At 61.7% G+C, this 17,158-nt stretch overlaps 1 protein-coding gene across 2 annotated transcripts; it reads left to right on the forward strand.

Moving 5' to 3' along the window:
• The first annotated feature begins 701 nt into the window (after nucleotides 1-701).
• Nucleotides 702-14,159, forward strand: TTYH1 (tweety family member 1). Of its 2 annotated transcripts, XM_087826932.1 has the most exons (14): nucleotides 702-827; nucleotides 3,067-3,245; nucleotides 4,987-5,098; nucleotides 5,831-6,051; nucleotides 8,305-8,400; nucleotides 9,686-9,758; nucleotides 10,000-10,075; nucleotides 10,548-10,603; nucleotides 10,765-10,857; nucleotides 11,032-11,124; nucleotides 13,408-13,550; nucleotides 13,679-13,724; nucleotides 13,827-13,907; nucleotides 14,030-14,114. In XM_087826932.1, the coding sequence occupies exons 1-13, from the start codon at nucleotides 702-704 to the stop codon at nucleotides 13,863-13,865; spliced, it is 1,353 nt and encodes a 450-aa protein (XP_087683058.1). In that variant the 3' UTR covers nucleotides 13,866-13,907; nucleotides 14,030-14,114. The 2 variants fall into 2 exon arrangements, with proteins under 2 accessions (XP_087683058.1, XP_087683057.1); XM_087826931.1 differs by lacking the exon at nucleotides 13,679-13,724 and having other exon boundaries at nucleotides 14,030-14,159.
• The last annotated feature ends 2,999 nt before the right edge of the window (nucleotides 14,160-17,158 follow it).

The raw sequence follows: 17,158 nt of genomic DNA on the forward strand, positions 1-17,158 counted from the left end.
CCTCAGTAGGATGCTGTGAGACTCCACCCAGGGAGCCGCTGCAAACTGTAGGGTGAGCGGCAGGGGCCAGGGGGATCCTTGTGTACACAGAAGCCGCCCTTTGGAGGGGCTTCAACACGCGGGAGGGACCCTCAGGAAGATGGAAGGCGCGGGTCTTCTGGGGGGGGGGCTACGCAGCCGCGCGGGGTCCTTACAGGGTGTGCAGGTTTGCGTCCTGGAGTGCTCTGTGCACTCAGAAATTGCTCCTTAGAGGCTGTGTCCTTGCACAGGCGCGTGGGTTTTGCTTTGTTTTTGCCGGTGAGAGCGCGCTGAACGAAGGGAGGCTGTTTCATTGATGCGACTGCCATGATTGTAAAACGCTAGCGACCTTTGAGGACTCTTCCTAAGGACAACGGGGTCGTTGTTCTGTAAGGTGACAACACAGCCCGAGCGGCCCTGGAGGAACGAGGCGCTGCGGGACCCGCGCGGGCCGCGGGCGGGGGGCCTCCCGCGGCGCCGCAGTTCCCCACGCAGCCGCCAGGGGCAGCACCGCGCCGCCGGCCCGCGCCCGCCCCCTGCTCCCCCCAATCTCCGCCCCCGCCCCTCCCTCCCCCCGCTTCTCTCCCCAGAGCCCCGCCAGACCCCGCTCTGCCCGCGCCCCGCTCCGCCGCCGAGGCTCCCGCAGCCCCGGCGCCGGCCCCGCACGCGCGCCCCGGGGGGCCATGGGGGAGCCCCCGGGCTACCGACCCTCGGCCTGGGTGCATCTGCTCCACCAGCTGCCCCGCGCCGACTTCCAGCTCCGCCCGGTGCCCAGCGATTTCGCGCCCCAGGAGCCGGGATACCAGCAGGTGGGAGCGGGCGCGGGCGCTGCGGGCGCGGGCTGGGGGTCAGCGGCTCCGGGTCCCGCGGGAGAGGCGGCGGGGTGACCGACCCCCGCGTTCTCCCGCGGTGGCGGCGGGGCCCGACTTTGGGGTGTCTGAGGGAGGAGGCGCGCGCCGAGCTCCCATCCTTGGAGGCTCCCCTGGGACAGGCGCTGGGGGGACCCGACCCCTCGCTGCTTAAATTAGGGGGGGCTCGGGGCCTGGACCCTGAGTCCGCGAGGAGGGAGCGCACGGGGGGCCCCTAGGCTGCGGGGTCCCTGGGAGCCTCCCGGGAGGCTCGCGTCCAGGGTCGTCAGGGGGCAGGTGCCCTGGAAGGTGACCCCTCCCTCGCAGGATGGACAGTCGGGGAGGTGGCCCGGGGGAGAGGGGCTGGTCTTGGTGGGGAGGAGAAAGGCTGGGCGCCTCGGTTCTGGTTCTGGGACTGGCCTGAGCCCCGGAATGGGGCAGGGGCGAGGGGCTCAGGGCCAGGCTGGGGAAGTGAGGTGTTGGAACCGGAGGCGGGGAGCCCGCCGCGGGACAGAAGGGGGCGGGGGTGGGGGGAGGGAGGGGGAGGTGGGGGAGGTTGGGGGGGAGCGGAGACGGACAGGGGGCGTCTGGAGGGTGGAGCGGGTGGGAAGCGCAGGGAACCCCGCGCCCCTGGGAAAGGGGGCCCAGCTGGGCCAGCGCCAACAGGGGCCGAGGGACCGTCCCCTGACCCAGTTTAATTCAGGCCCTTGACTCTGAGATTAACGAGCGAGCTCGGCTGAGCCGCGGGGGGGTGGGGGCTGGGGGGCCCGGAGCGGGTCCTGGGCCCGCCTGTTCGTCCAGACCCCTCGGAGGCGTCCTGGGAGCTCCTGGGACTAGGGCTGGGAATTGGAGAGCTTGGGGGGGGGGGTCCCAGAAAAGCGGAGAGGGGGATGTGCGCTGGATTCTGAGCTATTTGGGTCAGGCTGTGCCAGCCTGAGCGGCTCCTCCCCGGACCGCGAGCCCTCTCCCGCCGCAGGGGCGCCGGCCCCCTCCCCAGCCTCGGTTACACAACCCCAGCCTCCCCACGCGGGTGCCCACACAGCCACACGCCTCCGGGGCCAGCTACCGCCGGACCCCCCCGCTACAGCCGGGCACGGCCCTGGGACCCAGGCCGCAGTCACGCCCGGGAGCGGACACTGCCCCAGGGAGGTCGCCGCGGCGGGCACAGCTGGGAAACAATCAGGGACTGGGTGACACCGAGCTGGGGACACACACATGCACACACTCAGGCACTCACATACACACTCATTTATATGCGCACACACTCCTACATACACAAACGTTTTCACACACATGTATACACTCACACGCACATACTTACACATATACACACGTGCACTCATATACACACATTAACACACACTCACACACATACATGCATGCATTCACACACGTAGTCACACACTCACAGGTACACACACACTTATATGCTGATATACACACACATGCACTCATACACACATTCACATACACACACATGCACAGCCACCCACACTCACATACACACTCACATACACACTCACATACACTCACACCCCCTGGTCAGAACTCCAACCCCTGCGTGGCTTTTCCAGCCGCAGACACACTTTCCCTCCCTGCCTCTGTCCTACAGCCTCTGGTTCTGTCTCGGTCCCTGTCCCGTCTCTCTCATCTCTGAGTCTCTGCCTTTCCATCTCTCTGAGTCTGCCCCCCCTGCCCCTCTGCCCCCTGCCCCCTGCCCCCCTGCCCCCTGCCCCCTGCCCTGTCTTCACTCTCTCAGTCTCCCAGTCTCATCTGAGTCTTGCGAGGGCCTGCGCTCACTCACACTCACACTCACACACACACACACACACACACACACACTCACACACACTGTGGGGCTGTCACGCCCCCTCCCCATGAGTCCCTGGGTGACCAGCTCACGCTGTGGTGGGCGTGCAGAGCTCAGCAGCAGGGGACACAGAGTGAGCAGTGAGTGGGGAGGACCAGCAGGGAGGAGGGAAGAGAAAGCCTGCCACCCCCAGCCTCACACACATCTCCAGGAACAGGCTCCCCCACCCGCCCCCATCTCTCCCCACAAACCTGACGGCCACAGGGTGGGCTTGGCCCCCAGTCTGCCAGGGATGCCTCCCTCCTCCGCCGAGACCCCGGGTGCCCCCCCTCCGGCCAGGCAGGGAAGGAGCCCGAGCCCCTCTGAGGCCTGATGTCGCCCCTTCCCCAGGCCCTGTTTCTGGTGGCGGCCTTGGCCGGCCTGGGTCTGGGCCTCAGCCTCATTCTCATTGCTGCCTACCTCATCCGAGTCTGCTGCTGCCGGCCCCCCGAGCCCCCCGGCGCCAAGAGCCCCCCGCCCGGGGGAGGCTGTGTCACCTGGAGCTGCATAGCTGCCCTTCTCGTCAGCTGGTAATGGGGCCCCAGGGTGGGTGGGGACTGGGGACAGGGCTCCCCAAGCTCTCAGGCCTCCTGTGGTGACCCAGAATCCCACCTCACAGCATGCAGAATTGTCCTCATTTAATGGATGGAGAAACTGAGGTTCAGGAGCCATGACTTTCCCAGGGCAGCAGGACGGGGTCTGGGTTAAGAGCTGCCTGTTTGGTGGCTCTGCCACTGAATGGCTGTACCACCTGGGGGAGCGGGGAGCGATGTAGCCCCTCCCGGCCTCAGTTTCCGCATCTCTAAAATGGGTATTACGGTGAAACCCACCTCCTAGTTATAAGATTGAATGAGAGAAGGTACAGTGCCCGGGCTCACGGGGTAAACGTTAACCAGTGATGTCGTTCATTAACTCACTCAACAACCACTCCTTGAGTACCTACTATGTGCCAGGAGATACCGACCTAGCCTGGTGAGCTCACTGCCCCCATGGCGCTGATGTTCTGGTCCAGGAGACAGACAACTCTAGTCTGGACCCAGGCCACCTCCTCCGGGCCCAGACCTGAGCTGGTCTCCCTCTGGGCAGCAACCCTGCTGGACTAGGGGATGGATGTCACTCCCAGTTTTCAAAGAGGAGGTGCAGGGAGAGGTCCAAGGCCACGTTTCAAGGCCACATGGCCCAGTGGCAGAGCAGAGATTCAGACCCCAAACCCTTGGGAGCCCAGGGGCCTTCTTCTGGGACACCCCCAGGGGAGAGAGGCGGGAGCACTCGGCACGCCTCGTGCACCCCGGGCCAGCCCGCGGCACAGCCCTGCCGCTGCGCCACCCCCACCAGGGCACGACAGCTGCCGGGTTCCGCAGATTAGGGCGCCGAGAGACTTGCGGGGATCCGGGGCAGTGGCCGGAGCGGGCACCCCCGCCCCCGGCCCTGGCCGGGCCCTGCCCCTCCGCGCCCCGGAGCAGCGTCTGTGCTTGGGGGCGGCCCGCGTGCCAGCTCGGGGCTCTCCTGAGTGGGGGTGGGCGGGGGGCGGGCGAAGGCCTGGCGGGGGAGAGGCTGGCCGCCCGGCCTGGGAACAAGGGCAGCTTTGTGGGACCGGGAACAATGGGTGGGGGCGCGGCGTCGGGTCCCAGGCTGGGGGTGGGGGCTGCGCGGCGGGGCTGGGAAGTGGGAGGGCGTCCGGCTCCCCCGCTCCGTCCGGCCCCGGCCCCGGGGGGGGGGGCGCGCTGGGGTGCGGGGGATGGGCCCGGCTCCGGCCCACAATGGAGCTCTGTGTGCCGGCCGCCGGGGGCGGGGCGCGCGCCCGTCGGCCAGGTCCCCTCGCTCGGCTCCAGCTGGCCAGAGTCTTGGGTCCCGCGGGTGGGGGCTGGCCGGGCGCTCCAGGCTCGGGTCCCCCAGGAACCCCCAGGATGTGGGAGAGGGGCCGGCTGGACACGGAGGGACAGGCGCTGAGGCCCCGGCTGCTGGGGACAGGCTGGAGGGGACGCGCGTGGGCCCGCGGTGACCCGGGGTGGGCGGGACACGGGTTCCGCTCCGGCGAGGCGCGGGTTAAGCCCGGGGACCCTCCCCTCGCCACCCCACCCACCATTAGCATCACAATGACGTCCGCGGGCCGGGGGTGCGAGGCCTCCCCGTTACCCGGGCAACCGGCGGGGGCGGGGCGTAGCCGCTTTCCCACGGCGGGCCGGGCCGGGGCGTGGGGGTGGGAGGCGGGGGGGCGGCGGCCCCCGGGCCCCGGGCCCCGCTGTGATTCCCCGCCCCCGCCCCCCGCAGCTCGGGCATCGGCATCGGTTTCTATGGCAACAGCGAGACGAGCGACGGGGTGGCCCAGCTGAGCGCCGCGCTGCTGCGCGCCAACCACACGCTCTGCGCCCTCGACGGCCTGGTGAGCCCGCGCCCCGCGCCGCCAGGAGGGCCCCGCCCCAGGGGAGGGGTGTCCAAACTCGAAGCGGGACCCGAGGCCGGAAAGTTAGGACCCAGGGCTCAGAATTCAGACTCAGACCGTACAGCCGAACCCCCTCCCGGACTGCAAGTCAGAGCCTCACACTTGACTCCCAGGGAACCACAACCCGCATCAGGAACTCGGGGCTCAAACCCAGACCCAGCCCCGGACTTCAACTCAGAGCCCAAACCAGACAGAAACCCAACGCCAGTGACCCCGTCCCCAGGTCAGATCCAGACCTGATTCTTGGCCCAGCTGCAAACTTGGGGGCCTCAGTGTTGAGACCCCCGGACCAGACCAGAGGCCTCACTTCCATCCCCAGCACTAGGATGAAAGTCGGCCTGACCTCAGACCTCACATTTCATGTCCCGTGCAGACCCTGGACCATAGAACCCAGTTGAGACCCCAGACTCAGAAAGGCAGGTGTGACCATCAGGCCTAGGACCCCAGACTGAATCATCTGGGCCCTGAATCTCTCCCTGGGGCTCAAGTCCCTGACCAGCCATAGCTCCCGATGGAGGCCAGAGAGCTCCACAAACCTACCCAATAGCCCCCTCTGTCCCTTCCTCGATCACCGACACCCTAGCCCCAGATTTCAGACACCTGCCATTCCCGCCTCCCCCCTCACCCCCTGAGAATGCCCTCCCCTGACCCCAGACCCACCCCTGCTCCCAGGTGTCAGAGACAGTGGAAAGGCTGGGCGAGGCAGTGAGGACAGAGCTGACCACTCTGGAGGAGGTGCTCACACAGCGCACAGAGCTGGTGGCTGCCACCCGGGGGGCTCGGCGGCAGGCGGAGGCCGTGGCCCAGCAGCTCCAGGGGCTGGCCTTCTGGCAGGGTGTGCCCCTGAGCCCCCTGCAGGTGGCCGAAGATGTGTCCTTTGTGGAGGAATACAGGTGGGCCACCGATCTTCTGAATTTCTCGCAGTGTGGCAGGGCTTCTGGACCTGGGTGATCATGCCCAGGGGGCAACAAGTAGGTATCTGGTGGGTGGAGACCAGGGAAGCTGCCTAACATCCTACAGTGCACAGGACGGTCCCCAGATTGAGAAACTCTGCTGTCCAGAGACAGCAAGTTATGCCCAGTCCCTTCATGTATTCATTCATTCATTCCTTGACTCTCCCATTCATTAATTCACTTTTTTAAAAATATGTTTTTATTGATTTCAGAGAGAGGAAAGGAGAGGGAGAGAGAAAGACATCAATCGGCTGCCTCCTGCACGTCCCACTGAGGGTGGAGCCTGCAGCCCAGGCATGTGCCCGGACTGGGAATCGAGCCCGTGACCTCTCAGTGCACAGGACAATGCTCAGCCAACTGAGCCATACCGGCCAGGCCATTAATTCACTCTTGCACTTGCTCCCTTCTAGACTAGCTCAGTAACTAGTTCACTCCCTCGGCAGCTACCTACCCCACGCCTGTATCCGTTCAACACACACTGATTGAGCCCCTTCTGGTGGGAGAGACGGCTGCCCATAAGGTTAGGAATGTGGGCTCTGAAGCCAGACAGCCACTCCCTAACCACGTGACCTTAAGCCAGTCTCTCCAGCTCTGTACCTCAGTGTTCCCATCTGTGAAATGGGAATATGGGTAGCACCCCCTCCTCCCCTATTGGGTTGTTGAGGATCAAGTGAGTTGGCACCTGTCAAGTGCTTACAACAGCGCCTAGTATGCATTAGACAGGCGTTTGTAAAATGTCAGTTTTTATAAGAGCCATGAACGAAGCAGAGAGAGGGATTTCTGCCGCCTTCCAGAGGGGGGCCAGTAACTGAATGTCATAGGCAGTGGGTAGAAAGAGCTTCGGAGAAAATTAAGCAATGCTGAGAAGGTGACATTTGAAGGAGGGGTGGGAACAAGTTAGGCAGACACCTGAGACAGCCACCCTTCCCAGCAGCCACTACTACCAGTTATTTCTCTCGTTCATCCAAAAAGACGCCATCTGGGAGCTGGGCCCAGGTGTGGGGGCAGAGATGGAAGACTGGGTCCTGTGTTCTGTGCTCTGGGTGGAGGCAGAAGCAGGCCGAGAGGAGGATGCCCCGTGGGACATCAGACAGGCCTGGGTCCCCCTGAGTCCAGGTTCTGCGAGGTGGCCGGACCCAGGGGCCCACACGCGCTGGCCTCAGCCCCTTCCAGGTGGGCTGGGGGTGGCCCTGCAGACCACGTCAGGGTGAGGCGGGTCCACCAGCCACAGGAAATGCCTTCTGGACCCACCAACACCAGAGTGCCTGGCCCTTTCCAGTCCCCCAAACAAGGTGGCCAGTTTCCTGGAAGGAAATTGGCCTGGAGGGAGGGAGAGAGGAAGGGAGGGTGAGCTTTGCTAGTGGAGTTCACGGAGTTCACAGAGGCTCACAGCAGGTGTTCACGCTGCTTACAAGACTGGCTGCCTGCCCATAAAGGAAGTGGGAGCAAAGCTGGTGGCATGAGCTGCCAATGGGGACGCGGAGAGCAAGGCCTGAGGTCACCTCAGGCCATTGAGTAACCCAGCCCCTGCACAGCTATGTGGGGCCACTGTGAACATGGTATTTCCCCAGCACGGGCTCCGTGCCAGGCACCACTGTGGCCTCACATATGGTCTCCTCTCTAGCAGTGGATTATTATTTGCTGATACTGAATTATAAATTACATCTAAACTTCCCTTATTCAGGGTCAAGCCGATATTTAAGTGCGTCCGCATGCCTGGCCCTCTTCTAAGTGATTAGGGGCTCTCAGCCTCAGGGCAACCCTTGGAAGTAGGTGCTGTTGTTTCCCCACCCCCACCCCTACCCCGCTGCAGGCCAGGAAACTGAGGCACCGGAGGCAGCGTTACTGAGACGTAGTTACACGCAGCTAAGAAGTGGAGACCCAGGCAGTCTGCTTGTAGACACAGCGCCCTTAGGCTGTGCAGCCGGCCGCTCCACTCTGCAGGGTGGGGTGGGGGCTGGGCTCTGAGGCCAGATCACAGGTGCAGTCTGGGTATGGTCCCAGGTGCTCAGCCCTGGGACCTGGGCTCTTTATAGAAGGCGAGGGTGGCCTGCCTCCCGGTGCACCCATTTCACAGATGAGCTGGGCTCTGGCCTGGAGATCCAGTGACCAGCAGAGATGGGCTACTTGGGGGTGCCTGAGGCCTGGATTTGCTTCTTAAGCTGCACACCCATGTGCCCCCCCGCCCCCCAGGTGGCTGGCCTATGTCCTCCTGCTGCTGCTGGAGCTCCTGGTCTGCCTCTTCACACTCCTGGGCCTGGCCAAGCAGAGCAAGTGGCTGGTGGTCGTGTAAGTCTAGGCGCCCTCGCAGGCTCATGTCCAGCTCAGGGGAACAGAGCTCCATCCCACTGTGCTCTTGGGAGAGGGACCATGGCCTCCCCTGCTCACACTGGCTCCTTCCTTCATCCCACAAACCTCCATGACCTCCATGGAGTTCCCAGCCTGGGCCTGTGGCACATGGAGAGTAATCAGACCTGGAGCTGCCCAGGAGGGGCGGGCAGACCTGCAAACAGGCCGCCTTGCAGGGGGGAGCACAGGGAACCCTAGTGTGGATCCGAAGGATGGTGGTGATGGCTGGCATCCACTGAGGGCCATACAGGCTGGCTCCTTCATTTATCACAACAACCTATGAAGGAGGTCCCCCTCCCCTTGCAGGTGAGGGAACAGAAGCAGGAGGTGACCGTATCTGAGGCTCTGTGGCCATGCCACGGCGTTGGGGCTCATTCTACGTGCCCTTGCACTCCTGGAACCCTCACACCCACCCCACCAGGAGGCACTTTCCTTCCATTGAACAGAGGGGAAATTGGGGTTCAGAGTGGTTGGGCCACTTGCCCACACCCGCCCAGCCAGGAAGTGCTGGAGCTGGAGTCAGCTTGGGCCACCTGTCCCATTTGCAGGAGCACTTGCCTCCTCCCTGCCCCTGGGTGGTGGTGGTGGCTGTGCTGGTGCCAGGGTAGTCCCACACTCCCCCTGGAGTGAGAGGTCCTGCCATCCCATCCGTCCCCCCACCCTCAGGCTTGGAGATGGTAAAACATAGCCCTGGCTGGTCAGGGCCATGGTTTGCCCCCCCCCATGCCCTTCTTGCCACCAACCCTCCAGTGCTAACCCCACAAACCCCACCCCCAGAGAGAAACCTGGGTGGAGAGGTGAATTCAGCCCTGGAGCTGTCTCCTCTCCTAGGAAGAGCAGACTGGGCAAGCTGGTGGCTACCAAGGGAGAGCTTATGAGCTTGGGGAAAGTGGGGTCCTGAGAAATTCTCAGCCAGGAAATGGGGCCGGGGATGGGCTGTAGCCGCCTCAGAGTCCCAGAGGAGATGGGGCAGAGCTGGGAGGAATCCTGCTGGCCCAGGGTCCTTCTCACCGCCCCCCACCCCCTTGGGCAGGGACCTGATATTCATTCTGACGTCAACAACCACAGGTCCATCCCCCGCTCAAGTTCTCTGCCCCTAATTCTGATCCTCCAGGTTCCAGAGGTTGGGGGTGGAGCTGTAATAGGATTTGGGGTGAGGGAAAGGAAGAGGCAAGGTGGAGAGATTCTGAATCTCAGAACCCCAAGTCCAACCCCTCCCTCACAGGATGACGGTGATGAGTCTCATTGTCCTTGTTCTGAGCTGGGGCTCCCTGGGCCTGGAGGCAGCTACCGCAGTGGTGAGTGCAGAGGGCAGGCTCCTGGGTCCCGGGGCAGGTGGGGGCCAGGGCCTTAGGTCCTGAGAGGAAGGACTTGGGGGCCAGGGTCACAAATTCTGAGGTTCGGGGCTGGTTTTCTAGGTCCTGGGCTGAAGGCCTGGATGCCTGGGTCTGACGGAGGAGGCTGGGGGCACTGAGTCCATGGGAATGTGGCCTTGGGGCAGTTTCTGGTCTGAGCCCCCTTTCCTGCTGCCTCTCTCAGGGCCTCAGCGACTTCTGCTCCAGTCCTGACACCTACATCCTGAACCTGACCCAGGAGGAGACTGGGCTGGACTCAGGTGACCCCATTGGTCCAGTGCCCACCCTGGATGCTCAGGCCTCTCTGTACCCAGTCCTGCCTGGGGTGGGGTGGGGGGTGCCAAGCTGTCCGCCAGGCCCATCCTGTCCCTGAAACTCTCTGCACCTCCCGGGTGGGCTGGAAAAGAGGAGGGAGGGATAGAGATGCCAGGCTAGGGCCAGGGGACAGGGCCCTAGGGATGGAGGGTCTGGATCTGGCCCCTTGGAGAAACGGCGGGGGGGGGGGGGTAGGGGGGAGCACAGTGTAGTCCAGCAGAGGGCCTCAGAAGCAGGGGCTTCCAGGGACTGTGGAGACCAGCCCGGTTTTGGCTGTGGCCTGAGCAGAAGTTCTAGGGGCTGGGCGAGTGGCCAGTCTCCGAGTGCCAGGCCGTGGGGACCACAGGAAGATCCCGAGCTGGGGAGCCCCCCCCCCCGCCCGGCTCACGGCCTCCCCCTCTTCCCCTCCCGCCTCAGACATCCTGAGCTATTATTTCCTCTGCAACCAGGCCGTCTCCAACCCCTTCCGACAGGTTAGGGCTGCGGGCCGGGGAACCCGGGAGGGGGGGCAGGGCGGGGCTGGGGCCTGGACTTAGGGGTCCCGGGGGGATGAAGGCGCCAGGGCCCCCAGCCCGTGTCCCCAGGAGGGGTGGGGGGCGTGGGCCACTGGGCCTTCCTCCCTGTGTCCCCGCAGAGGCTGACTCTGTCGCAGCGGGCTCTGGCCAGCATCCACTCGCAGCTGCAGGGCCTGGAGCGAGAGGCCGTGCCCCAGTTCCCGTCCGCGCAGGTGCGCGCCGCGCCCCGCCTGGGCTCCCAGGGCAAGGGCGGGGCGGGGCCTGTCACGTGGGCGGGGTCTGGAGAGGGCGGGGCCTGCGGGCATGGGCGGGGCCTGGAGAGGGCGGGGCCCCGGCGGCCGACGGGTCTCTGGAGTAGGTGGGATAACTACCCCCTCCCACCGCAGAAGCCTCTTCTGTCCTTGGAGGACACGCTGAATGTGACTGAGGGAAACTTCCACCAGTTGGTGGCACTGCTGCACTGTCGAGGCTTGCACAAGGTGACTCCGGGCCCCTCCCCAAATTATTCCCCAGGGGCGCCTCTGCCTGGACCCTGAAGGGCCTCCTTCCACTCCTCCAGCCCTGCCAGCCTGCTTCCCATTGCCCCCGAGAAATCCATCTGCCAATGTGTTATTTATATGTCACGTAGTATTCTCTACCCATTAACCTTCCATCCACCTATCGTCCAGAACCCTTTCCTTCCTCCCTCCTGCCACCCCTCTTCCCTGGCTCTGCCCTCATCTGCCCTCTCCCTCCAGCCCACCTACTGCTCCTCCCCCCTCCTCCTGCCCTCCCTCCCTCCATGACTCCCCCCTAAAGCTGTGCAGCTTAGTGAATTCTGAAGCAAGACTGCCCAGGTTCCAGTCCTAGTTCTTGACCTCAGGCAAGTCATTGACCTCTCTGTGCCTCAGTTTCCCCACTTATAAAGCAGGGATTCAGGGGCAAATATCTGTCAAGCCCTTGTGGGGTGCATGCTGTCGTGCTCAGGCAGGGGTGGGCAGGACACCAGGAGAGAGAGCTGGGGCCCTGCGGACTCCTTCCAGTCTGGGCTCCGATGCGGGTGGCGTGGCCACCGGCAGGGGCATGTCCCCGAGTCTCTGACTCCTCACCTGTGAAACGAGGAAGATGGGACCTGCTTTCCTGGGTGGCTGTGAGGGCTCAGGAGAAAACCAGTCGTCCCCCTGCTTGCACATGGGCTTTATTACGAACTTTGGGCTCTGGGATATTTCAGTGGCGGTGACTCACCGAGCCCTCCTTCGTAATGGTACCAAGAAGGAGCTGCTGCTATTGTCTGAATCATAGACCCGGGTTAGGAGGCACGCAGGGCTGGGTCACTCAAGGCCGCTGGATCTGCAGCCCTCGTCAGGAGCCCAAGGGCACAGACAGGAAGGGGGAAGGCCTGTGTTCTCAGAGACGGCGTGGCAGTGCGTGGGCTCTGAAGCTCCACAGACCTGGTTCCAGCCCCGGCCCGGCCCATCCAGGCTCTGGGACTCCGGCAGGTGGCTCACCCTCTCTGGTACTGCGAAGGGCAGCAGTGTGAGGGGCCTCGATCTGCGCCTCGCAGGGCTGTTAGGAGCGTGAAAGGACACTGTGCGTGTCTGATCCAGTCAAAGCAGAACCCGTTGCTCTGAAGGCCCCTCCCCCAGGCTTCATGGGCTCAGTACTAGGCACCCCCAACCCCCACGCAGGAGCTCCAGCCAGAAACCTCTGAGATCCCTTTTGCTTCCTGTCCTTACCTCTCTCAACGATTCTGCTGGCAAGTCCTATCGGCCCTTCCTCTGAAACCCATCTGGAGTCTGCGCACTGCTCACACCACCACCCATCTCTGCAACATTGGCCTCCTGGCTGCCAGGCATTTTTGCTCCTGGCCAAGCTCACCCAATGGCCGGAGCCTTTTCCCTGGCCCGTTCGCCCACCTCCATCTGCTCCCAGCCACAGCCAACAGCTGGGTGCGCCTTTTAAACACAATCCGATCAAGTTCTTCCTCCAGAGATCCCCTGCATGGGTGGATGACCATCTCTACTCCTCGCTGGACCAATTGTGCCTGTGTGGTTGGCCCTACCTGGTCCCCAGCCCTGGTCTCTTGCACCTATAAGGCTGCAGGCCTGTCTCAGGGCTCCCAGACTTCCCCTGGGCCCAGCTCCTTCTGTTGGGCTGTGGGGCCTCAGGATGGCCTCCCTCACCAGCTCGGGGGCCTGGTCACTGAAGTCTCCCGGAACCTGGGGCAGGGTAGGCTCAGGGCAGGCCCTTGGCCGATCTTCGCTGATGCCTGATGGCTGGGCAGTTAGTAACTGGGGGCCGTGAGGATTTCCAGGGACAATGGCCGGCATTTACCAAGTGTGTGTTATGTACCAGGGGCAGTTTCAACTCAGGGGATCTTCTGGGTGTCACCCTGGCTGTTGTTTGAAGCCAGCAATTTTGCCCAGGAGACACTGGGCATGTCCCAGGGGGCGTTTGGTTGTCACAATGGGAGGTCCCACTGGCATCTAGTAGGTGGGGGTGGGGTGAGGTGGAGGGTTCTCAGTGATGGACAAGAGGCTGAGATTTGAAGTCGTGCCTGCAGGTGTGATAATGACAGTGACCGCAGCACCTACTGTGTGTGGAGTGCTTTCCGTGTGCCAGGCTCTGTGCTGAACACTTACGGCGGGGAGGAAACAGAGGCACAGAGAGGTTAAGTGACTTGCCCAGCATTGCACAGCTGGGGGGAGAGTCTGAGTGGTGCACTGTGTGTGGGGGGAGAGAGGGGGCACTGCCCACTGATGCCCCTACCCCCGCCCACCCAGGACTACAGCGCAGCCCTGCGGGGCCTGTGTGAAGACGCCCTCGAGGGCCTGCTCTTCCTGCTGCTCTTTTCCCTCCTGTCCGCTGGGGCCCTGGCCACCGCCCTCTGCAGCCTGCCTCGAGCCTGGGCCCTGTTCCCACCCAGGTCAGGAGGGGAGAAAGGAGGGGGAGAGGAAGACACACAGTGGGGGGGGACATCTTGTGTGTGGGGGGGCAGCCTCCTGATGCATTCCCCCATCTTCCATCTCTGCCACTCCCTGCATTGCACCCCAGTGACGACTACGATGACACAGATGATGACGACCCTTTCAACCCTCAGGTATCCAATTCCTGGGTCTGATGGAGGAGGGGCTGGGGGCCACACCACAAAGCCATATTCCCACATCCTGCCTTCCTCTGACCCCACATCCCCACCCCCCAGGAATCCAAGCGCTTCGTGCAGTGGCAGTCATCTATCTGAGCCTCTTCTCCATGCCAGACTGGAGCCTGTCCCCTATTCCCGGTAAGCTATCAGAGTGACACCCCAGCTCTGGAAGCCACTGGCCTCTGCCTTCCTCTTGCACTCTGGGCATGGCAGTGGCCTTCCTGCCAGCATTGGAGCCCTGTCTCTATCTTTCTCTGCAGTTCCTTGCCTGGCTGCCGGAGAAGACTCCACTAACCCAGCCTGACGGGGCTCCCACCACTAACAACACCCCTGGCCACGGACACCCCACACAGGACAGCCTCCCTACCCCACCCCCTCCACATGCCCTTAGCCCTGGGAGAAGGCCAGGGCCCTGGGCCGGCCAGAGGGGGCCCCCCCTTCTCCGCCACCAGGGCCTCCTTGAAGGGACAGGAGTGCCCCACCCCCACCACGCACCGGTGGGCTTAGGGCCCCTGCTCTCAACTTTCAGCACTAACTTGGGAATGGGTTAATTTGAATAAAAGGGAAGACTTTATTTTACAAGCAGCTGGGTCCTTCCTATCTCTCCCCTCCTCCATCTGGCCTCCTGGTTGGGCCAGGGAGATCTACTCGTCCAGCTCGGCCTCCTGGCTGCCAGGTATTTTTGCTCCTGGCCAGGCTGCTATTTTTTAAAAAATAACCCCCCCCCCCCCGATTCTAAAAGCAGTACACGTGTCCTGACACAGGAAGACAGTCATCCCTGGATCGGAATAGACAGCCTAGAAATAGACCTCGTCGTGTGTGTGTGTGTATATGACAAGACAGATTTCGAGGCCTGGTGGGAAGGACTGGCTGGTTTCACAGCACTGCTAACACGATGGACTCTCCATCTGGAGGAAAACACTCTACGTACAAGATAGGCGAAAAACCTAAATGTAGACAAGGGAACAGAAGTATGTCAAGAGGAAGGAGAATTTTCTATACCGTACATCTTGCTTGGAGGGGGTGGATTTTAAAGACTTTTTTTTTTTTTTTTTTTAGAGAGGGAGTGGGGGGAGAGAAAAACATCGATGTGAGAAAGATTGGTTGCTCCTGTATGCACCTGGACCAGGGATCAAGCCTGAAACCTGGGCATGTGCCCCCCCTGGGAATTGAACCTGTGGCCCAACCAACTGAGCCACACTGGCCAGGGCTGAGTGTGGGATTTTAGGGCAAAAGGCCTGACAAAGATTTGAGGTGGGTGTGACAAACAATGGCAATGGAATGGACACATGCAGACAAGGCCATGGTTAAGGGCCGTCGGCAATCCCTCGACCTGTTGGACTGAGGCTCCCTCATCTACCAGGCAGGTGTGAGGGATACACAGGCCCTCCTTCAAATCTGAAACCCAGCCCTGGCCAGTGTGGCTCAATTGGTTGGGTGTCATCCTGTGCACCAAGAGGTCGCAGGGTTCGATTCCCAGTCAGGGCATAGGTCCGGGTTTCAGGCTCCATCCCCAGTAGGGGGCGAGCAGGAGGCAGCCGATGGATGTTTCTTTCATCAGTGTTTCTCCCTCTCCCTTCCTTTCTAAAATCAATAGAAACGTATTCTTAAAAAAATAAATCTGAAATCCAAAGAGCTGTTAGACAAGAGGTCATCCCCTGACACTACGCAGCAGCACCTGACCCACCCTGGCATGGGGTCCCCTTATAGTTGATTTCCCCACCTGGTGGGAATGTCCATCTATTTCATGCAGAAACTATGATGGGGTTACTTCCAAGGGCCCTGCAGGGTACTGATGGTGGGATGTGCTCTCTGAACTACAAGCCATGTTGTCCCTCAAAACTGAAAAACTCCGGATCCCAAAACACATACCTGGCCCCAGGGGTTTCAGGGCAGGGCCAGAGTGCCACACGCCTTGGGGGACGGCTCCACGCTCCCTAATCATTCCCATCTCGAGAACTGCAAGGAATGTTCAAGGCAGCTTTCCAAGTGTGGACCTGAAGCTAGGAGAGAGAAATCCACTACAATTTCCAGTGGTGGGGCTCTGGGGGCCACCTGTGTTGACTCCTCGAGACTGAGCAGGGTCACCCAGGGGCCAGCCCTGCTGCTGTCGCAACAGCTTTGCTCTTGAACACACTGCCCCCTAGTGACCGAGACCAGGTCCGGAAGCTGAGGCGTTGTTCTGATTGATGCTGGTTGAATGTCTGCAAACTACCCCGAGACTCAGGCCCCCTGATTTCCAGCCAACCAGCCTGCTGGTTATCTTCACTCGGGAGGCTTGAACGAAGGAAAAAAAGGCCACTGGCCTGACCTTTACAAAAGGTAAATCTGTTTATTTAAAAATGAAAATCTGTTTATTTAAAAATGATACATACGAGCAGTTTCACTGCCAACCGAGATGGAGCAACATCAAGCTGAACCCTGAAATCGCCAGAGCCCCGTCAGTTTCCCACCACAGGACGGGAGGGGAACTGAGGCACAGCGCCTCCCAAAGGCTGTCAGGGGAAACTGCTCTAAAAACAGTCTGCTTTTTTAAAAAATGCTCAAACCAAAAGGCGGCAAAAGAGGAGGAAAAGGGGAGCAAAGACAGACGGACAGCAGCTCTGTCTGTGGAGTCGCTCCCTCTCCGTGCCAGCGCTTCACTAATTAACTCTCACTTTAAACTCTAAAGAAAAAAGAAATGAAGAAACATGGACAAAGGGGAACTCAATAGCAAGTCGATAGGTTTAAATCTAACCATGTTAAAGAACAGTTACACTGCTTTTTTAAAAGGCAGAGGTTGCACACTTGGGAAAAAAAGAAAGATCCAGCTAGATGCTGTTTACAAGAACCCGCCTTAAATACGGGATGGGGGGGACTAAAGGGAAACTAAATACTGGGGTGCCCTTGATTGGACTCGAAGATATTAGCAGGAAAGGCGGTGAAATGCCTATAAAGCCTGCCTTCAGTCAGCAGTGACGAACCAACGCTGGCTTCTCAGCCTCAACAAAGGGATGACAATAGGGTGAGGTGACGGCCCCGGGGGGAGCTGGGCGGAGGGTATGCGGGGCCCTGAATGCTCCCCGCGGCTTCCTTGTAAGTCTAAAGTTACCCTACAACACCAAGGCTAACTTGAACAAGTAAAAAGGATGCAGCTGCAAGGCCAAGCCCGCGAGCAGGCACAACATGACACGCAGGTGTCGGCGGGAGAGTCCGTCACAGTGGAAAACGCGGAGGCAGCCGCCTCAGTCCCGTCCGCCGCCTGCGGTCGCTGCCCCGACCCGTCCCGCCCCCGCCCGGCAATTTCATCCCGGCCTGGAGGCGAGCAGGCCGCAGCCTCGGCGGTTCCGCTGCGAGAAGTTTAGAAAAAGGCCTGTTTGCCGAATAAACTCCTCAGCCTGCACCCGTGG

This window comes from Miniopterus natalensis, chromosome 18 (genome assembly GCF_054644295.1).
Source record: "Miniopterus natalensis isolate mMinNat1 chromosome 18, mMinNat1.hap1, whole genome shotgun sequence".
NCBI lineage: Eukaryota > Metazoa > Chordata > Mammalia > Chiroptera > Miniopteridae > Miniopterus > Miniopterus natalensis.

Excerpts from the sequence above, each read along its gene's own strand:
- TTYH1 (XM_087826931.1), top strand. The coding sequence starts at position 702 with ATGGGGGAGCCCCCGGGCTACCGACCCTCGGCCTGGGTGCATCTGCTC. Across the intron at positions 10,604-10,764 it reads TCTCCAACCCCTTCCGACAG|AGGCTGACTCTGTCGCAGCG; the intron begins GTTAGGGCTGCG and ends GTGTCCCCGCAG. Across the intron at positions 13,551-13,826 it reads TGGGCCCTGTTCCCACCCAG|GAATCCAAGCGCTTCGTGCA; the intron begins GTCAGGAGGGGA and ends CCCACCCCCCAG.